Source organism: Lichenostomus cassidix, chromosome 12, assembly GCF_008360975.1.
Source record: "Lichenostomus cassidix isolate B80296 chromosome 12, HeHo_3.0, whole genome shotgun sequence".
NCBI lineage: Eukaryota > Metazoa > Chordata > Aves > Passeriformes > Meliphagidae > Lichenostomus > Lichenostomus cassidix.
In genome coordinates this window covers 16,542,084-16,562,457 of record NC_139493.1, presented here as the reverse complement: position 1 = coordinate 16,562,457, position 20,374 = coordinate 16,542,084, and the positions used below count along the sequence as shown (strand labels likewise).

General features: G+C 57.0%; 4 protein-coding genes across 9 annotated transcripts in view; 1 reads left to right on the top strand and 3 right to left on the bottom strand.

Moving 5' to 3' along the window:
- Positions 1-20: 20 nt before the first annotated feature.
- Positions 21-1,055, top strand: TCTA (T cell leukemia translocation altered). 2 transcript variants are annotated; one of them, XR_014854790.1, is made up of 2 exons: positions 21-613; positions 958-1,055. XR_014854790.1 is itself a non-coding variant. In XM_085072995.1 (2 exons), exons 1-2 carry the CDS (start codon positions 174-176, stop codon positions 998-1,000), a joined length of 375 nt encoding a protein of 124 aa, XP_084929121.1. In that variant the 5' UTR covers positions 58-173; the 3' UTR covers positions 1,001-1,055. The 2 variants fall into 2 exon arrangements, 1 of the variants encoding a protein (XP_084929121.1); XM_085072995.1 differs by having other exon boundaries at positions 58-505.
- A 53-nt stretch (positions 1,056-1,108) lies between these two features.
- Positions 1,109-3,207, bottom strand: AMT (aminomethyltransferase). The gene is made up of 8 exons (XM_085072992.1): positions 2,880-3,207; positions 2,724-2,804; positions 2,483-2,614; positions 2,239-2,317; positions 1,971-2,116; positions 1,701-1,881; positions 1,434-1,589; positions 1,109-1,326 (listed from the first exon to the last, which is right to left on the bottom strand). Exons 1-8 carry the CDS (start codon positions 3,141-3,143, stop codon positions 1,148-1,150), a joined length of 1,218 nt encoding a protein of 405 aa, XP_084929118.1. The 5' UTR covers positions 3,144-3,207; the 3' UTR covers positions 1,109-1,147.
- Positions 3,208-3,550: 343 nt separating this feature from the next.
- NICN1 (nicolin 1, tubulin polyglutamylase complex subunit) lies at positions 3,551-7,194 on the bottom strand. The gene is made up of 6 exons (XM_085072994.1): positions 7,012-7,194; positions 6,234-6,407; positions 5,838-5,951; positions 5,398-5,469; positions 3,830-3,934; positions 3,551-3,687 (listed from the first exon to the last, which is right to left on the bottom strand). Exons 1-6 carry the CDS (start codon positions 7,174-7,176, stop codon positions 3,646-3,648), a joined length of 672 nt encoding a protein of 223 aa, XP_084929120.1. The 5' UTR covers positions 7,177-7,194; the 3' UTR covers positions 3,551-3,645.
- Positions 7,195-8,354: 1,160 nt separating this feature from the next.
- Positions 8,355-20,374, bottom strand: part of DAG1 (dystroglycan 1) — a 49,912-nt gene continuing 37,892 nt past the window's right edge. For all 5 annotated transcript variants that reach the window (XM_085072970.1, XM_085072971.1, XM_085072972.1 and 2 more), the window contains one exon: positions 8,355-11,228. In XM_085072970.1, the coding sequence (XP_084929096.1) occupies positions 8,820-11,228 (2,409 nt within the window). In that variant the 3' untranslated portion in view covers positions 8,355-8,819. The remainder of the gene's footprint in view (positions 11,229-20,374) is intronic.

Sequence of the window (20,374 nt, the reverse complement as noted above, 5' to 3'; positions counted from 1 at the left end):
CAGCGCAGGCAGAGGGGCGGGACGAGGAGGCTCCGCCCGCCGCGCCGCGCTGGGGAGGCAGAGGGCGGGCTGGCGGGCAGAGGCTCCTCCCCCTCCGGTAGCACCGCCCCGGTACCCCGCGCCGACGGAGGCACCGCCCCCTCCGGTAGCCTCGCCCCCGGTACCCCGCGGCCATGGCGGCGGTGGCGGCGGGCTGGCAGCCGCCGTGGCGGGCGCTGGCCGCGCTGGGCCGGGAGCTGGCTGCCGAGTGGGCGGCACAGGACGTGCGGGCCGCGCTGTGCCAGCTGCTGCTGCTCTGGCTGGGCATCAGCCTGCTAGGCGTCCGCCTGGCCTGGCGCGCCTACGGGGGGGCGGTGGCCGCGCTCTGCTACCGCACCGGCCCCGCCGGCCGCCGCTCCCCCGGCACCGCTTCCGAGGCCTCGCCCGCCCGGCCCCGCGCGCACTCCCTGTCCCCCGCCGGCCCGGCGGGACGCAACGGCGCCGCCGAGCGGCACTGCCCGCCCCGGTGAGTCCCGACCGCTACCGGGCCCAAAACCGCTGATCCCCCCGCTGATTCCCCGCGGGCCTACCTGGCTTCCCCCGCGTCCAGCCAGCGCTCTCGGAGCGCAGCCCGGTGAGCGACCCCTGCCCAGTGTCCCGCAGTGAGTGTCCCCCCACCTGCACCCTGCACCAGTGACTGCCCGCCTGCCCAGTATTGTCCAGATGGGATCCTCAGGGACTCCGGCCCTGGTTAGCCCCCACCCAGCTGTGGCTTCTGACAATTGCCCCCCAGTGAGCCCCTCAGGCTGTGCCCACAGACTAGTGAGCCCGCTCCCGAGCTGCACCCCAGACCAGTATGCCCCAGAAAGTGCTCCCCAGCTCTACCCTCCCCACACAGACAGGCAGGTGCCTGCCCTGGTGCTGGGGTGCCATGCCGGGTACTGCCCCAGCCGTGCTCACGCTGCCTCTCCCTCACAGGGATGGCCCAGCAGCAGAGCCCATGAAGACGCACCGGGAGTGAGCAGCGCCAGGACTGCCGGCTGGGTACTGCCAACACCATTAAAGTGCTGTGCCCACCTGCTGCCCCTTGCTTTGGCACCGCCACCATCACCAGAGACGAGGCCAGGGGAATGGGACAGGGTGTTTATTGGGGCCAGGGCACTGTGCCTCACTTGGCCATGTAGTACTGGGTGGGCACAAAGGGCATCTTGGTGATGACGGCAGGATGCTGCTTCTTCCGCACCTCAACGGTGAGCTCGGTGCCGGTCCGGCTGTGTGCTGCCTCCACATAGCCCATGGCGATGTTCTTGCCCAGACAGGGCGAGGGACAGCCACTGGTCACTGTACCTGGGATGTGAGGATATGGGGAGATGAGGGGGGACTGGCCAGCCCCCACCCATGCCATGGCCACAGCTCAGGGTCATGCCTGTGCCAGCCCCACTGCCCCCACCTACCCACAGGCCTGCCTTCAGGGCCCAGGATGGCCATGTGGGGCCGGATAGCGGGTCCCACCGACGTCAGCCCCACGCGCCTGCGCCTCGGCTTCTCTTTCACTTGTGCCATGATCACAGCAGCACCAGGAAAGTCCATGGCTGCACGCCGGCGCTTCCCTGTGGGGCAGAGATGGGTGAGGGTCAGTGATGCCTGACTGGTTGCCTTGTACCCCCTGGGGTCACCTTGCTGCTCTGCCTGCCCCAAGGAGGAGATGGAGGTGGACTTACCCAAAGTCCACATCAGCCCGGCCTCGGCAGGGGTGACAGTCTCATCGATGTCATTGCCATAGAGGCAGAGCCCGGCCTCCAGGCGCAGACTGTCCCTGGCTGCCAGCCCTGCCAGCCACACATCGGGGACACCCAGCAGCTGCTCAGCCAGCTCCACCGCCCGCCCTGCAGGCACCGAAATCTACACGGGGACATGGTCAGGGTCAGTGGGGCACGGCCTTGCCCTGCATCGGTACTGCAGTGGGGATGCTGGTGCAACTCCCAGGGTACCTCCACGCCATCCTCGCCGGTGTAACCGCAGCGCGTGACCCGGCAGCCTGGCACGCCGAAGACAGTTGTGCTGATGCTATTCATAAAGGAGAGCTTGGCCAGGTCATCCGACAGCCCTGTTTGCAGAACCCGTGCCATGGAGGGACCTGGGGAGGACGGTGGCTGGAAGATGGCAATGTCCAGGGAAAGGGGGAGGATGTGGGGAGGGTGGTGACATCCACCAGGCAAGGACCCAGAGGAGGGCAGGCCCGCGTGGGGCCCCCACTACCTTGCAAAGCCAGCAGCGCATTGTCTGACACCTCCAGGTGTATGTCACTGCCGGTGGCCTGCAGCTGTGCCGCTCTGTCCTGCCAGGGTGACAGTGGGCTGCTAGCATGGGGGCCAGGCTGGTGGCAGCCCCACAGGTGGCCATGGCCACCTCACCCTGCGCAACCACGGGTGTCAGCAAAAGGCAGAAGGACTCATTCCCACTGCATGTCCCCATCTCCCGCGGGGCTCAGGCAGCCCCATACCCTCAAGATGGCCAAGTCCTTGTCAGCACAGGCAGCGTTGGACACCACATAGAGGTGATCTTCTGACGTGTTTGTAACAATGAGGTCGTCCGTGATGCCGCCCTTCTCGTTGGTAAGTAGCGTCAGGGTGCCCTGCGGGACACGGCCCACGTAAACATGGGCAGGCTGCCTGGACCCTCCCAGGGCATCCCAGGGACCTCTGACACCGCTGGATGCCTGGTGCCCGCCCAGTGCCCAGTACCTGTCCTGGCTTCAGCTCGGCGATGTCCCCCACTACCAGGCTCTCCATGAACCTGATGCGGTCCCGGCCATACACCAAGGTCTGGAAGGAGCCGGGGGGGTTGTGAGGTGGTGCGGGTACCCCCCTGCCCCAGCCCCCTCACCCCGACCCCGCTACCTGCAGCATGTGGGAGACGTCGAAGAGGGAGCAGTGGCGGCGGGTGTGCAGGTGTGACTGGAGGTGTCCCGGCCCATAGTGCAGCGGGAGGGTCCAGCCGGCGAACGGCACCATCCGCCCGCCGCGGGCCCGGTGCAGCGCATCCAGCGGCGTCTGCTTCAGCCCCTCCTCCCCGGCCCCCGTCCCGGTCCCCCCGGCCCCTCTCCGCGGCGCCGAGCCCGGAGGGCGGCGGGACAGCGCGGCGCGGCAGCCCGCCCGCAGCATCTTCCTCTTCCTCCTCCCTCCCGGCACGGCTCGGACCGGCCCCGGGGCGCCTGGGACATGGAGTCCGCCCGGCCCTGGCCCCGGCCCCCGCCCCCGGCCCGGCCCGCCCTCGGCACCGCCTCCCCGGGGCTGCCGGCACGGCCACCCCCATCCCCCAGAGACAGGCGGGCACAGGCAGGGCCAACGTAGCAGCTTTTAGTGGAGACCGAGGTGCCCCTCCAGCACCCCCGCACCCCCTGGTCCCCCCGCACCCCCTTGCAATGTGGGGTGAGGGTACGGGCTCTGCCCGTGGGACATGCCCAGGAGAGGCTCACAGGGGTCTCTGGGGTGGTAGTGCTGCCCCTCACTGCCAGGCAGCACAGGGAGAGTCAGGGAAGGGGAACAGGGAGGGCTTGGGACCCCCTCGGGGCCGCGGGGTTGACGGCCGAAGCGGGAATGCAGGAGTCCACTCAGGCCCCGGGAGCATGGAAGGGGCACTTCTCCCCAGCTGGCACCAGCACGCTCAGGTGTAGGAAAGCAGGTTGACATCATAGCAGCCATCCACCTGGGAAAGAGAGTGACTGTCACTGTCTGCACAGCACTGCCAGGATACTCCAACCCTTTCCCACTGGGAGCAGCCCCTCTGGGAGGGCTCCTGAGCCATGTGGCAAGGCTGGGGTCCCTGTGAGCAGGGTGGTGGGACTCACGTCGAAGCGCCCGATGCGGGCAGCTGCCTGGCGGGCCCGGATCACCTCTGTCAGCACCCACATTTGTTGGACCTCTGTTGACACCTTCTCTGGGTCAGGGAGCTCCTGCAAAGAAGTGGGCACAATGCTGTGGAGCAGGGATGGCCCGGATGGGCTGGATCACCCCAGTTTTGGGCAGTGGTGTGGCTGGATGGCTGTGCCCCCCAGGGAGCCAGGTACTATCATGATGGTGCCTGCGTTCCCAACCTGCCGGTGGTTTCCCAACATGAGGTAAGCAGGGCCCCCTCTAGGAAAACAAGTCAGTGGGGACACGGGTGAGTGACCCTGATCCCTGGGTGCTGCGGTGCCGACACAGCCCTTCTCTGCTGGCAGGTGGCCAGGACGAGGACAGAAAGCCGATTGCTGGCTAATGATTAAAAACCTAATTGCGCAGTCCAGTTTCCCAACAGTCTCACTATGCAGTGCTCCCTGGGCTTGGGTGCAGAATCCTTTGTGCAGGTGCTGGTACACCCCAAGAACCTTTAGGCAGGTGGGACCTGTGGGCTCAGCAGCAGCTCTCCTGGCTGGGGCACAGCTCTCACAGGGGCACAGCTCTGTTGCACTGGGCTCATCCATCCCTTGTGGTGATGTTGGGAAGAGCCAATCTCAGAGCAACCTCTGGCATCTGCCCTGGACACACCTTGCGAAGGGGAACGTGATCCAAGCAGTCAGCAAGGGAGTGGGGTGCCCTCCCCAAACTGTCACACAGCTGAGCAAGGATTGGGAACAGCAGCCTCACTGCTGAGGCAGTGTGAGCACTGTAGCAGGGAAGCCCAGTAGCAGAACTGCCCCAGCAGGTCTGGGTGATGTGCCACCCTTCTGCAAGCAGCACCTCCAGCTGATTCAGCAGGATCCCATGGGCAAGCCAGCTCCCATCCTGGACCTGCTCTGCCTGGACTTTGTCCATCAAAGGCCACCAGCCAGGCAGATGTGGCTGGGAATCTGTAAACACGTGCCGGGGCTGTGACCCCCCCCCCTCTGCCCGTGTGCTGTCCTGGCTGGGCAACGTGCTCCCCAGAGCACAGCCTCTGCAAAGTGCTGGGAACCACACCTGTCCCCACATGTCCCACCCACCACTGAGTGATATTGTGCACCCACTGCTCCCACAGGGATGTCCCTGCCCCTGCTCCCACACATCCCATCCACCACTCCCACAGCAATGTCCCCATCCCTGTCCCCGTATGTCCCACCTGCCACTGCTGTGCACCCACTGCTCCCATGGGGATGCTCTTGTTCCTGTCCCCATCCTGTCACATCCCACCTGCTGGCTGAGTCCTGTCCCCAGACTAGAGGGCAGATAGACTTAAGTGTCACCTCAAATAGCACATCCCCATGGAGATATTTTCTTCTTAGCACTGCAAACTACTTTCAGCACAAGGCGGGTTATTTCAGGGCTCCACAGCTATTCCTGGTGGAAGCCTGGAGCCAACAAGGCAAGCATGGGCCTGGCAGCCTCTCGAGGGATGCTCATGGCTGGCACCCCACAGAAGTCCCTCCCTCCCCCAATACCTCATGCGGTGATTACTCACCCCATGCAGGCTGGCTGGCTGCTCCGGGGGGGTCAGCTGGGAGAGCCAGGAGGGGAAATCCTTCTGGGGACTCTGAAAAAGATCCAGAAGGTCACACAGGGTGTTCCCAACCCTACCTCTATCCTTTACACCAGGCAGCATGCTGGGGTTTAGAGCCCACCCCTACTGATATTGTTATAGATGTGTCACTTTACTACCCTTAAAGAGAATTTTGTAGGGAATTCTGTGTTTTGAGCGGTTGTCGGAGCAGTCTCTTCCCCAGCACCACTGGAGCACAAGTGGATCCCAAGTGCCCCAGCACAGGACAGGACTTGGACCCACACCCCTGTGTGTGCTTCCCAGAGCTATGGGGGGAAATGCCAGGTACAGAGCTGGGGACAATGGCTTGTCCTGGCCCCCTGCCCACGCCTGGCAATGGGGTAGCTCTGGCACCCGCTCACCTTCTGTCCAGGGGGGAAAATCTGCAGGTCCTCAATGGTGAAGTGGAGCCAGACAGGGGAGGGCTGTCGCAGGATGAACCGCATTGCTGTCACCTGGTCCACATCACACAGCATCTGCAGGGCAAGGGCCAGGGAGTGTAACCACTGGGGCCAGCACTGACTGGGGGCAGCTTTGGGGTATCCTCCCAAAACCCCCAACCCGCCCCACATGGAAGGAGTCCAAGGGAAGCATCATCCTGTGAGAGCTGGCTGCACTAAGCAGGGCACAGGGACCCTCACAGCCATGGGGGCATCAGCACCAGACCCCCAGGACCAGGAGCCATGCCGGGGTATGGCCGAAGAGGGGTGAGCCCCAAAGGGGTGGGTGATGCCACGGCCCCATCCGGATGTGCTGACCTGGTGCCGGTGGAGGCAGAAGTAGTCCTGGGAGCCCTCCTCGGTGTGCGGGCAGGGCATCAGGCACAGGTCCCGCAGGCAGGTCACCCAGCGCCGGGACCCGCCGGGGCCGGGCCGCTGCACCCGCACGCTCAGGAACGCCGTGTAAAAGTTCCTGAACACGATCTCCTGCACCTGCGGGACCAGCGGCCTCAGCGCCACAACGACATTCCCCCACACAGGCACCGGCATCCCCCCCGATACTGACACCGAGATCGTCCCTCCAATACTGGGACGGACACCGCCAATCCCCCTCCCATACCGGGACCGGCACGCCACCCATACCCGCACTAGCACAGCCCCTTATCGGGACCCGCACCCGCATCCCCCACTTCACTGGGACGGGCACTGCATCTCCAGCATCCCGCCCAGCACCGGTGAGGGTGGTATCCCAGCACCGGCATCCACCCGTTACCGGCACCGCCCCCGGCATCCCCTCCGCCCCGGGACCGCCCCTAACATCTTCCCCATACCGCCCACGGCATCGCCCCTTACCGGCACCGGCATCCCCACCCACCCCGCTCCCGCTGCTGCCGCCGGCATCCCCCCTCCCGCCCCGGGACCGACACCACACCCTGCTCCCCCGGCCCTGCACCGCCCCCAGCATGGCCTCTGTCTATCCCCGGGGCCACCCCGGCACAACCCCCGCCGGTACCGCCCCCGGCATCCCCCTGTGACCCAGCGGGACCACGCCGGTACCCCCCCACGCCAGTACCGCCGCGGGCGCGGCTGCACTCACGTCGGCGGCGGCGCCGCGTGGGAAGCGGAGGTCGATGACGGCCACGCCGGGCCGTGCGGGCTCGGCCCCCCCAGCCAGCTGGAGGGGGGCGGCGGGGCGGGGGGCGCAGGGCAGCGGGGAGCGGCTCGGCCCGGCGGGCGGACCCGGCCCCGCCGCTCCCGACATGGCGGCGCCGCGCGGCCGCCGCTCCGGGGCGGGGCCGGGGCGGGCCGGGCGATGGCGTCACCGCCCGCGGGCACCGGCAGGGGGCGCCCCCGCCCCGCCGCCGTCCCAGGGCGGTCCCGGGGCAGCGCTGGCTCCGGGCATCCCCCGCACCAACAACCCCAGCGCCTCCCCCGCACCGGCACCGGCAGCCCCGCGCGGGTTTATTTTTCTCACAGCGACGCCGAGACCGGAGCCGAGGGTTTAGCTCTCCCCCAGTCCCCTCCCTGGGCCACCCCGGCGCCCGGGCAGCGCCGTCCCGGAGGGAAGCGGCGGGTCCGGCCCCGGTGTGCGGGGTGAGCCCTCCGCCAGGGGCGCACACAAGCAAATCCCGGCTGGGGATGGCGGGGCGCGGAGCAGAGGGGATGGGGACGGTAGCGGTACCGTGGCGGGTCCCCGGAGGCCGGCCCGAGAGGGCTGAGCCCGTACAAATTGCTGGCAGCCGCACACCGGTTTGTAAGTCTTTTTTTTTTTAATAAAACAATCGGAGTCTGTATCAAAAATTTAGTAAAAAATTAGATTTGAGAGTTCACTGATTTTTTTTTTCTATTAACTATTCCTGGCGCGCTTTTTTTCTTTTCCTTTTCTTTTTATTTTTTTTTAAACTTTTTATCTTTTCCAACAGTGTCCAGGCCAGAGTGCCAGCGTGAGGCCAGCGAGGCTGTTCCTGCATGGTCCCAAGGAGCAGCCGGGACAGAGAACACACCCCACACCCCTCGGGGTGGGAGTTTTGCTTAAAATCGACCCCCCCCAACCCCGTTGCTCGCTGGGAAGCAGAGAAGTTGTGGCAGAGGGCTCGGCTCACCCTCCCGTGAGCATTCCCTGGCACAACGATGCACCCCGCGCTCGGCCATGGGCACCCCAGGCCAGGCTGACCCAACTCGTTACTATTTTATGATGCGTGAGAAAGATAAGATTTCTTTGATTAAAAATAAAATAAAAATGATAAAAGAATCAAACCCCGAACCAAGAAGCTGATCCACCCCAAGAGGAGGAGGAGGAGGCTGGCTGGCCCCAAGGGCCTTCCCTTGACCAGCCCATGGAGCTCACCTGCAGCACAGCACTGCCCTCCCCCTCCCCAAAAACTACACATCCCAGTTTAGGTAAACAGCAGATTAAATGTAAAAACTTAAACCATTGACTTCAGAAAGTCCCTTGAATTTAATTATTTTTAGGCTACCTTTCATGTTACGTCCTGTAGCTAGACACACGTGAATAGAAAAAACAGTACAGTTAGTGTTAAAGGCAAACAGCGGAGACCCAGAGTGCTACCCCAGTGCTGCCTGCTCCTCCCGACCCGGCCCGACCCATCCCGACCCCCCTCCCTGCCCACCGCCCCGGCCCCGGCCGAAGCCCAGCCGCCGGGAAGGCGTCTTTGAGCCGAGAATTTTTTTCTATGAATAAAATAAAACCAAAGCTTGTTAGGCAAAAATAAAACAAGTGTCCCCCGAGTCCCGCGAGAGCTCCGGTGCGGCGGGCGCAGCCGGGGAGAGCCTGCTGGGGAGCGGGCTGGGGTTTTGTGTTCCCGGCTGGCGAGGGGGCTGCCGGCCCACAGACAGCACCGTGTGGAGCTGGAGGCCCCTTCTCCCCCGAGAGCCTCCCGTTTGTTAAGGGGGCACATAGGGTGGTGGGGACCTGTACGGGGTCATGTTCTTCGGGCGGGAACCTTTCCCCTCCATGGGTGCAGTGAAGGGGGGGGGAGGCTGGTAGGGCGGCGCGTTGGTTTCCTCATCCCGCAGCGGAGTGTACTCCCCGATGGTGTCCTGGTTGAGCGGCGTGGTCTCTGGCATGCTCTGGTTGGGGTACTCTGGAGGGGGCAGTGGGGCTTTCTCCTCCTGGAGGATGAGGGGCATGCTGGAGGACGGCGGGGGCTTGGAGTCATCCAGCTCGTCAGCAAAGATGATGGGCACGCCTTTCTTTATGAAGGTGGCCTGGTCTTCAATGGTCAGCTTGCCTTTCCTCTTCTTGCGGTAGCAGATCATTGCGATGATGCCGGCCACGAGGAGGATGGCGGCCACCACCACGGCAGGTATGACGGTGTGCAGGTACACATCATCCTCGCTGCTCTTCTCAGGGTCTTTGCCTGCCGCCACCGTTGGCGTTGCCTCCGAGATCACCTTGCCATCCTTGGTCACGGGGACAAACTGGATGTCCTTGCAGCTGCCAGAACCAACCACAGACACGTTCAGAGGCTTGAACTCGGGCTGCAAGACATTGGAGAAAGCTGGGCTTGGCCTGCCAGAGTCATCCGCAATTTTTTTGCTCAAAGTCCGGATCTGCTCCCGGGGGCAGGGCTCGAGGGGCAGTGTGTTGTTTGTCCACTCAACTATGATGGAGCCTCTGGTGATGCCCTGCACTGTGATTGTGCTGCTGTTTCTGTCACCGAATGCCAGAGCCAGCTTCTTCACCAGCATGATCTTCTTATGGATGTCACTCACCACTGCATTGTGGTCCCCATCCAGCCTGGCCTTGAACTTCACTGGAGACTTGTCTCCATGCGGGCGTTTGTGGACATGGATTTCAAAAGCATCCACGGCAAAAAGCCCACCCTTGTCGGTGGCATACATGAAGTACTCATGCTTCCCGATGTGGTTGTGGTCTGGCATGCCGTACATGAGCTGGCTGGTGCTGTTGAACTGCACCCACGAATTCTCTTCAATCATCTGCTGCTCCTTCAGCTTCAAGGTCAGCTGCAGCTTATCAGTGGTGGTGTCTTCCTTGTCATAGAAGGTATCTGATGGTATCTTGACCTCAAAGTACGTGCCCTCCCACGCGTCGACCCTGTCGATGTGGTTTGTCAGCTTGGGTGGCTCATTTGGCTCCCAGGGCCGGGGCAGCCCGCTAGCTGTGGTGCGCACACGGGATGGCGGAGAGGCCGTTGTCAGCTTGGAGATGGGGGATCTGGTTGTGCTGGGAGGCTTTGTTGGACGGGGCGTTTTGGGCCTTCGAGTAGGCCTTCGTGTTATTGCCGTGGAGGAATCTGTTGTGGACGGTGTGCCTGGCTTCAGGGTGGAGACTCTCGGCTTCTTGGTGGTAGTTGAGGGCGGTGTGATCACTGCCGTGGGCTCTACATACCCAGGCATAGTGGGGCGAATTGGCACGGAGGCTGTGCCCGTGCCTTCTGCTACCCTGGTTGGCTGGATCGGCCCCAGTGTGGGTGTCTGGACAATGGGGCCTCTGGTTCTGATGGTGACTGTTGGCTTCCTCGGCAGTGGAATGGGCTCCCGGACAGGGGGTGCTGTCGTTTCTGTGGGAGGAGCGATGGCAGGTGATGTTGGGGTGGGGACAATCCTGGTGGGTGGCTCTTGTGCGGCAGTGGTGGGCGGCCCGATGGCAGTCAAAGGTGTAGGGGTGGCGTTGATCTGCCGCCGCATCCTCTTTGGGAGGTGAGGTTTCTTGTTAGCAATGTGCCAACCAACAACAGGGTAGCCAAGGCGGGCAGACATGGTTCCTTCTTTAGCTGGAGCCTCCACCTTGCTGATGTTGGGGACACTGTTTTGGCTCAGGGAACACCCCAGTTTCCATGAGAGTAAGGCCCCATTTTCCACCACCTTCTTTGCATTTCCCGGTCCAGCCATGAAGGCCGACATGTCAAAGAGTCTGTTATTTACAACAGGAACCAACTTCATGTTATGAAGTTCCACCTCTGAAAAGCTTCTCATTCTGTTTAAGAGTTCAATCCTCTGCTTTGGTGTCATTTTTGTTAAGTCGGCGTCCAAAATGACAGTCAGGATAGTGACAGGCTCTTCTGAGCCGCACACGAACGGTGCTGTGTCACTTGTGTCTTGGACGGCCACTCGCACCGACTGAGGCTCATTGTGGTCTTCTTGGTGGACCTCAACGGAGAAGACATTTGTGGTCTGTGGGACGTAGCTCCCGTTTGGGTAGGGCTGCAGCGTGGTCACCGAGATGTAGTGGACACCCTTGTCTGTGTCAAGGGGCAGCCCTTCCAGGGAGCTGCTCTCCGTGTTCCAGTGCAACCAAGATGGCAAGGAGTCCTTCCCAGCTTCAGAGATCTACCAAAAAAAAAAAAAAACGAAAAAAAAGAAAAAGATGCTTTTAGAAGTACAGCATTAGGACAGATTCTAGAAACAGTAATGCTTAATTTCAAGGATTAAAGAAAAAAATCTGAAATGTAACAACTGGGGAAGGAACATCCTGGCCAGAGCACAGCGGCCTTTGCCTCCTCCGCATGTTGGCAAGGACGAGCTCTGCAGGGGGCACTGGACCCAAAGGGCTAAAGGAGCCACAAGAGGTCATACAGTCCCACAAGTCCCCCTCGCCTGCAAGTGTTCCAACACTTGCTGTGCAACTACTAAGCACAAGTGGTTCATTTTCTTTGAGGGCAGACGGAGAGTTTACGTCATGGGGACAGTGACAAAGCTGAGAGCAAAGTTACGCTGTACAGCAGAGCTGATCCAACAACTGCCCTCTTCCCACTCCTTCCTCTCCCAACTTCGCCATCTTGCTCCTTTCCTCACCCATCACACCCTGCCCACCCTACACACATCAAGCCCACTGCTCCAGCAGCTCAGCAGAACATGTATTTTCTCCACTAACTTTCAGCTTTTCCCACTGTCTCCAGAGTCAGGATCAGCCAGAAGGGAAGGCTGGAAGCTGGCAAACTATGGTGCAGAGTCCCCAGCCTGGCTGGTGCATACTAGCACTCAACAAGCACCAGGAAATCCCAAAAGCTACATGGTGTTGTCCTGCTTTGCCAGAGTAACAGCAGCTGGGGGCAAAGGAGGGGAGCAGACCTGACATGATGGCCAGTGTGGGCAGGCAGAGATGTGGCGCACAGGTTGGGGAATCGCTGGACATCATACAGGATGGTATGCCAGCCTGGCTTTATCCTCAGGCTTAGCTTAAAATGAATTCACTTTCATGTAACAACTGGCTGCAAGGGAAGGCTTTGTCTCAGAGCACAGGCACCTCAGGACTCCAGCACACTCTTTACCACCTCTTTCAGCCAGGGAACTCCTGCCTCCCACCCTGGCTTCCAGCTGAGGTTGGGTGCAAACCCCCAAGCCCCCCCAGTTCCCAGCAGCTGACATCCGTCTGCACTACAACCGCTCACAGATCACGAGGCACAGGGGAGCCACTCGGGCTGCTTGGTGGAAGGGGTGAGGCTGCCAGCTCGGTGGGCTGTGACATTTCCCGGGGCTGTAGGTACTCCAGGGTGAGTAACCTGAGCTTCATCACCTCCCAGGCCCGGAGGCGTTTGGCAAGTGCTGTGGATGGGCCTTCCAGAACTCCAGGAGGCATCTCCCCCTGACACTCAGAGCAAACAGGATGCTTTGGGGCCCATCAAGGCACAGCAGCCTGGTCAAGGCTCTGGGCTTGCTGCAGTCCAACACAGAGCCAGGCTCTAGCTCTCCTCCTGAAAGGGTGCTTTGGTTCTCTGCAGTTCTGTAGAGCTTTTACATATTTCATAATTTACCCAAATGCAAAGCTGGGAGAGGAGTTTCGTAAGAAAATCAGCCTGGCAGGAGCATTCCTGCATCCAGCAGCAGGTGCAGAGCCAGAGCTGGACTAGCCAGACTGCAGGTCCTGCTGGGGAAAGCCCCTGCATGGACAAGGAGTGATCCCTGGTGCTGCAGGGCTGGGCACACTGTGACTCCTGGATGCCTCTCCCACTCCCACGGCTGCAGGCAGGATTCAGGCAGCACCCTGGGGCTCAGCCCTCCAACTGTGGGTTTCAGCACACTGAGGGGTCTGGATGCACAGCTCTGACAGGGTAACGTAGGACCCAAAAGTCTTTTGGCAAGAGCAGCACAAGAAAGCTTTTGTGCAAGAGCTGCAGAGGGTTTCAGCCATGATCACACAGGCAACACCCTTGTTCCTCTCTTCTGTGAAGGACCAGCCCCACTTTCAGCCACTCTGAACATGCTGGAGAGCACATCATGACACACACGCTCAGTACAGTTTATAGAGCAGTTTAAAGCTCTCAGCACAGCTTTAGTTAACTCCTCACCAGCAATATCCCGGAGCAGGGAATTCAGATTCCTGTTTACAACAGCTGGAGGAAGCTGTCCCAAGGGACCCATACCTCAATATACACCACCTAGACAGGCACCAATACGTGAGCATCCTTCCCCTGGGCCTTGCTGTGTACCCACGTGTCTGGCAGAGGACAGGAGGCTTTGGCAGGGCTGTGGCTGCATTTGCTCCCCCTCCACTGCAAGAACAGAAGCTGCTTTTAGCCCAGCCATCCCAAAGGAAAGGCAGTCCTTCACCTGAACTGGGTGCAGGGAGCCAAGCCTCACTCCTGCAGGAACAAAGGACCAAATTGTACTTCCTTGGCATTTCTTCTGCCAAGAGAGAACAAAGGCAAGGTCTGCTCCCACCTAGACAGAAGGACTGACCTGCCCTTGTCTTCCTTTAAAAAAGTGTAATTTCATCACACCCCCTAAAAACTGAGATACCAGGACAGTGCCCCGTGCAACCCAGCATTTACAGTAGCAGGAGCTGGATGGTGCCACTCTTTATCCTCTCGTGCCAAAATTAGCCACTAACCTGCCCACTGTGGAGGAGGGACGGCTGGGCTGGGCACACATCAGGAACAGAAACATAGGGAGCCAGGACAAAGCCACAGTGTTATTGAGGCTTACACAATCAAGAAGAATAAAAACTAATACTGAGTGGTTAAATTCACTCTGAATGTGTAATTTTAGGCTACATTTGGAACAAATCTTCCCCTTCTGTGCACTCTGCAAAAGCCCTTAATTACAGGATCACACACTCCATACAGCTTTCCTGAAAGTCGGGTGTTTCTGCTACTGCCTCCTCCCTGGGCACTGGCATGACTTAAGGAGGAGACCTATAAGCAGAAGTACTTTACCCAGTCTCATGTCACAAAGTGATTCTTCCTTCAGTCATGTCTTCTGCTTTTGACAGCCAAACTCAATTCAGAAAGGTGGCCAACCCCACATGCAGAAATGACAGCAAGAGAGGCACGGGCCAGTCTTAATATTCCTGCTTGGAAAACCATTTTTGACCTACAGTTTCCATGTAGGCCCATGCTAGAAAAGGAAACTGCAGCCAGACAGATTCACACCAAAAACTAGGCTCTCTTGAAAAACAAAAACAGGCCAAGCAATCACTGACTGGGATGACTTGTTCTAGCAGGGATGCGACAGTTGCAAAACATTTATAAACCCACTTAAACTTGATTTAAAAAGAGCTGAGCTAGTTCAGCTGTATTCAGCCTGCGAGGAGATGTGGACTGTTTCTAAAGGCTCTGCAAGAGATGATGAAGAAAATCAAATTTATGTGGATTACTCTTATGAAGCCCATGAAGTTGCCTGTACCTCCCCTGGGAAATCTTTGAGAAGGCAACAAGTCACAAGCATTCGATGCCTCTGCACTGCTTTAAACACAACTAACCTAATAGCAGAAATCACCCATGTTCATGTGACAAAGGAAGAGCCCAGAAAGATTAGAGTAGATAAATAAAGCTGTTATCAGGATGGATAAAAATACTTGTTCCTAAACAAACGCTGACCAGCAGAGCCCTTAGCGTGGATCTGTCCTGTTCATCGTCACTGCTGTGCTCGTGGTGGTGCAAAACTGGGAGCAGGGAGAACTGGACTCTGTTCTAGCAACGTTTCCTTCAAATATTGCTTCAAAGGGTATTTGTTAAGACTACACATAGTTAATGATTTGGGATCTCTAGTTTTCATGTTAAAAGTTGCCCAGTTTTCTATGTATGCAGTAAGTATCAGCCTTAAGCCCTGCCATTTCCCTCAAGGGGTATGGTTTCAAAATAACTCTTCTGTTGCCTAAGTTTAAAAAAAAAAGACTGTCTTTGTTTTCCCATTATTTGAGATAATTGTAAATGAATGCTTATCGGCTAAAGATTACACAAGCCTGGCAGTGTAACGAAGACCATTAAAAAATAAGCCATGATTGTGATTTAAAATACATACAGTGGTCTGGCTGGTTTTGAAGACCTTGTTCACAAAATCCTTTCAGATAGACATGGCCTGTTATTTTTAGGCCAGCCAAGAGCAGTCAGCTCATGAAAGAAGATAGCTCAGTTTGACTTGTTTTTTTAAACTTGGATCTTAAAGCCCTGTAGCCAGCAAGACAAAGATAAGCAAAGGAGCAGTGAACAAAACTGCTGCCTTGAGGGAATTCAGGCAAAAACTACATTCTTGCCTATGCGAGTGCCCTTTAATCCTCCATGTATTTAGTTCTCCTCCTCCTGATGAATCCCCCCAAAAGAAGGCAGCAAGCCCTTTGCCAGGAGACACGTATTGTAGGATCCTGCCACAGGTCTCCACTATGGAACATGACTATGAGATCTTCCCAGTCCTGGAAGCATCCTCTGGGATCTCCCCTGTCTGTGTTTCCAGACCTTTGCAGGGGCAGCAGCAGCTCCCACATCGGCTCCTTTCAAATCAGTCCTAAAACCCCCCTGACTGCTTTTGGGCAGAGTCAGCATGGACAGATCTCTGCCAGATCTCCCACTGCCCCCTTCCCCTCCCAATGTCCAGCTGCTGCTGAGAGACAGACCTGGTGCCAGGGGTTTTATCTGGGGTATAATTACTGATGACAATTTACTGTAGCCAGACTCCTTCAGCATCACCCCAACACACATGGCCAGCAATGAGGAATAGCCCAGCTGAGCCCTCCATAAGGCAAGCTGAGCTGTGCCAAACTGCCTGACCCAGCCAGTGTCACACCAAGTCTGCAGGCTCAGGCTTCTGCAAGCAATCAACCAGCAGGCAGGGGAAGAAAATGGAAATTCAAACACAATTCAAATGCAAATATAACTGCAGAGAAAGAGTCAAGCCTAAGCTATTTGCCTAAGCCCAAGCTTCATCTTAACCCCCTGCTAGTGCTGCAGCACGGGCAGTGCTGGCAGCAGAAGCAACAAGCAGCCTCAGCCCCAAATCAGATCCATGGGCAGCCAGATTCCCATTGCCTTGTCCCACACAAGTGGGGGTGGGAACACTGGTTTCAGATTCACCCCAGTGCTGCTGGAACTGTGGGCACTGCAATGATCCATGGTGCTGGCACAGCCAGACTGAAGCCTGGAGAAGTGATGAGCATGGGGTCTGCAAGCTCCAGGGTCAGAGGATGGAGTCTTCATTTTGGGAGCTAGGCTCTGCCTGTGGATCCATCAGGTGCACTCCTCACCTGGCTGCACCAGTGCCTGCAGACCAAGCTGTCCAGGCACCACAGCACCAGGCAGCAGAGGCTAGGTCACAGAATGTGATGGTGCAAGGCAGGAGCTGGACAGCCCTCAGCCCACAACAGCTGCCAGAGTTCAAGAAGTGTTTGGACAATGCTCTGAGACACATGGTGATTTTTTGTATTGTTTTGTGGTGGGCGAGGGCTTGGATTCAATGGTCCTTGTGGGTCCCTTCCAACTCCAAATATCCTATGATTCTATGAAATTGTGAGCCTTTGGCCCCAAGGAACAGCCCAGTCAAGGAGGCTGTGTGCTCCCTGTGTGCACCTGGGAGAGGCTGTATGAAGCAGCCTCCAATCTTACTGCCCACCTCCTTTCTTCAAACACAACAGAACTGCAAACTAGGGCATCAGACAGGCCGTGCATAGAAACACAAAGCCCAGAAAACAGTGGTGCAAGGAGGGTGGGCACCTCTCAGAGCCTTCTGCTCACTGGGCACAGCAACAGTGCTGCTGCAGTGCTGTGCTATGGGAAAGCTCAGGCTGGACAAAGCAAAGTTGCACTTGGCACAGTGAGCAGGGAGGAACGGCAGCACAGGCACTTGCCTGTGGAGGGGACTGCAGTACCTGCCAGGGCTTTTGGGTATCCTCAGGAGACACTGCTGCCCTGGGCTGCTGTGTGCCTTGCACAAAAGGCCCAGGAACTCATGGACAAGAACAAGCTACTTCGGGATATTTCCTGCAGATGCCTCTGCCCCTGGAAGTCTAAAAACAGCCCAGAGACGCCACTGGCTCTCAGAAGTATATCAGCCTTGGTGACCCAAGCCTTCATTACCAGCAGGAACTCACCACCTCTGTTCAGAGACCAAAAGCTACATGAGAACAGCGGGTAATTGGTGCTTCCTTTGTGCACAGGTAGGTCAGGATGGTTGAACTAACCACACATTTGGGCTGGTCCCAGCTAAAGCCCTGCAAAGCTCTTCCTGTATATCTCCGTGCACTGAAGCTGTTGCTTTAGAAAAACAAATCAAACCTCCCAGCCCAGAAAGCTGAGCCAAGGGGGAGTAAGGCTTACAGAGGCCACATCACTGGTCCTGGCGCTCATCTTCAAGTTCAAACTTCAGCCTCTGAAGGACCAAGTAGCAAAGCTACTCGAAGTAGCTTCTCTTTTACATGTTCATGAAAACCTGAACAAGAAGTTTACATGTCTGCTGCTAATCTGTATTTTCCAGCCATTCAAGGGGTGAGTGAAGCCTCACACACAGAAAGCAGCCCCTCCTCCTCCGTGCCTGTGGGTGTAGGGCTGTGTTGTGGACTCACCCTGCCTTCCCCACGAGCTGGGCTTTGTCTGACCAGCTTCTTTACCGTCAGTAAAATGGCTCCACAACGGTGCAGGCTGCGCGGCTACGCCCAGCTCATGCCACCCTCGCATACTCCTGCCATGACGGCTTCTTTTCCAGATGCGCCTCTGTGTTGGCTATAAGGACACCATTCAGCGTCCCACTCTGCCTGGGCAAGGGAACACAACAGCTGTTTCACTGGGAGGTCACTACAAAACATTGAGTGTCCCAAGAAATCCTCCTTTCATCGGTCCATGCAAGCAGCTTGGAAGGATTTGTTTAGCCTTATTGTTGGAGCGGGAAGGCGCAGCCCGCCCGCGCCAGGGCTGGGGTCAGCACGGGCTGCCCACACCCTGCTTTATCCCTTGTCCGGGGGGCGAGCACAGGGCAGGAAAAGCCTCAAACAGCTTAAAAAAAAAAGTTTGGTCGGGCTCTTCTTTCAGCGCGACTTTTTATAAGCGAAAGGCCAAAGGGAAGCAAAAATACCACAAAGTAGGGATGCCAAGTGCTGGGGGTTTAGTGCTGCCACCGCACAGCTAACCAGCCCTGGCAATTTATTCCTGCCATCAGCAGATTGCTGGAAAGCTGGCTTTCAAAAGCATGGCAAGGAAAGGCAGACCGGATCTTGCAGTCTCAGGTCTGCTCCTTCGCAGGATTCTCATTACCGTTGCATTCCTCCGTCTCCCTGGATGCTCAGAGCAACAACCTGTAAGAGCAGGACAAAACAAGGAACTTCCCAGCCCGTCTGAAAAGCCAATTTATAATTAGATCGAGTCACATTTTCCACTCCTCCAAATTCAGAGCTTGTTACTAAGTGTGCACTGAAAATGCCAAATTCTCTGACTCGGTCTCGCTGCAGGAAAAAGATAAGCGTCCCCCTTGGCCTCCCCACAGGAATCTTATCAGCTCATCTTATCGCTTAGATTGGTGGCAACCAAGCAAAGCCCTGCCCAAGTCCTCCTTTGCCTGGGCCTGTTCCAGGCACTGCCATTTATCCCCATGTGCTCCCCTGCAAATAGCGGCTTTTGCTGCACCTCCCAGTTAGTCTAAGAAAACTGGGGACCCCAGGGAGGAGGTGAAGCTCAAATGCTTTGACACAGAGAGCCTTTTAAGATACCCAACCTGATGACACAGCCCCTCGGGAGCGCTCTTTGCTTCTCTTCTTCCTTTGAGAAATGCCACTTTAATAAATTTCACATTCAGTTAAAATGCTTTGAAATAAAGAACATTGCAAGAGAGGAAAAAAACGTCAGTATTTTGTGGTTTTCTTCCCTGAAACCAAGCGTGCCCTGGCACTGCAGGCTGGCTGCCAACATCCAGCCCTTGGCTTCAGGGTTGGAGCAGGATTGAGGTGAGCAGCACAGCCCTGACAGTAGATACCCATGTCACGACTTCTGCAACCCAATCTCTGTGGATCCCGTTTATAAATCAAGGTCCCTGACATCTGATGAGAGCAAAGCTGTTCAATAAAAGCCACTTCAGCAGATGGCAAATAGAACAACCATTGGAAACTCAGCCTCCTGCTTGGAGAGTTTAGTGGTGGACTTGGCAGTGCTGGGTTAATGGTTGGGCTTGATAATCTAAAAGGTATTTTCCAACCTAAACAACTATGTGATTCTGTGAAAGCAAGACTCCTTTTTTTCCCCAGATGGATATCCAGTCTCTGATAACCTCCAAACCTGCTCCACAGCTGCACTGTGTAATTAATCTGAGTGAATTCCGTTGTTCCAATCACTTTCCCACCAGCTATGTTTGCTTCCAGAGACAGCTTCTCGGGGCCTCTGCTACGTGTTTTACCTGTCTTCCCAAAGCTCTGGTGAGAGCGTGCACTTCAAACCCACAAACAATCAGGGGCTAAGACACAGCCAGGAATGCTCACCTGAGCTCCTCAGCACTGGCTACAAACCCGTGCAGATCTGCTTTGTGGGATCCATCCCACCCTGAACACTACCAGGATTGAAGACAAATCAGCAGCTTCAAAGGACCTTCAAGGAAGACACAACAAATCTTCTGCTCTGGCAGGGATGTGCCTTGGGAAGCAGTACACAGCAGCAGTTTCTCTCTTTCCAGCATGCTTTACAGATCCATCTTTAACCAAAAGGTATTAAATAGTGTCTCTATGTATTGTGGGCATATGCATTTAGGATACCAGACTCTGCAAGAGCTCAACTCCTAGTGGGTATTGTATCCTTGTGGTGATATCGTATCTTGGCTGGTGGGATGAGTGGAGAGCCACGTTTGGCAACAGCCACCACCCCAAATCATGCACCTCACCTTATACCCTCTTCAGAACTCAACGATTGGAAGCAGCAAAACCTACAGACCTGGCTATTTCAGCTGAGAGGAAGATGTCCAAAACAAAGCAAAGCAGACATGGAAAAGCAAACGATCGTAGGATATATCAAACAAGGTTATTTATAGAAGAGAAAAGGAAGTTTTGATGCTTTTATAAAAGGTTCTGGTAAAAAATTTTGTCTGGAATGTTTTGTATCACTGTGGTCATACAAACATAAGAAAAATAAACTCAAGCTGGAGGAGGTGCAGAAGACAGCTGCAAAGCTGAGAGGAAGGAAAGAAAGCTTATTTTATGAGAAAGACTAAAGAGGTTGGCTTGTTTAACCTAATAAAATCAAGATGGGGAATATGCCTGTCACCTATAAATACATAAGAGAAGTAAATATTAT

Excerpts from the sequence above, each read along its gene's own strand:
- AMT (XM_085072992.1), bottom strand. The coding sequence starts at position 3,143 with ATGCTGCGGGCGGGCTGCCGCGCCGCGCTGTCCCGCCGCCCTCCGGGC. Across the intron at positions 2,805-2,879 it reads ACGTCTCCCACATGCTGCAG|ACCTTGGTGTATGGCCGGGA; the intron begins GTAGCGGGGTCG and ends GGCTCCTTCCAG. Across the intron at positions 1,327-1,433 it reads CCCTGAAGGCAGGCCTGTGG|GTACAGTGACCAGTGGCTGT; the intron begins GTAGGTGGGGGC and ends CTCACATCCCAG.
- NICN1 (XM_085072994.1), bottom strand. The coding sequence starts at position 7,176 with ATGTCGGGAGCGGCGGGGCCGGGTCCGCCCGCCGGGCCGAGCCGCTCC. Across the intron at positions 6,408-7,011 it reads CACGCGGCGCCGCCGCCGAC|GTGCAGGAGATCGTGTTCAG; the intron begins GTGAGTGCAGCC and ends CTGGTCCCGCAG. Across the intron at positions 3,935-5,397 it reads AGCCAGCCAGCCTGCATGGG|GAGCTCCCTGACCCAGAGAA; the intron begins GTGAGTAATCAC and ends ACTTCTTTGCAG.
- TCTA (XM_085072995.1), top strand. The coding sequence starts at position 174 with ATGGCGGCGGTGGCGGCGGGCTGGCAGCCGCCGTGGCGGGCGCTGGCC. Across the intron at positions 506-957 it reads GAGCGGCACTGCCCGCCCCG|GGATGGCCCAGCAGCAGAGC; the intron begins GTGAGTCCCGAC and ends TCTCCCTCACAG.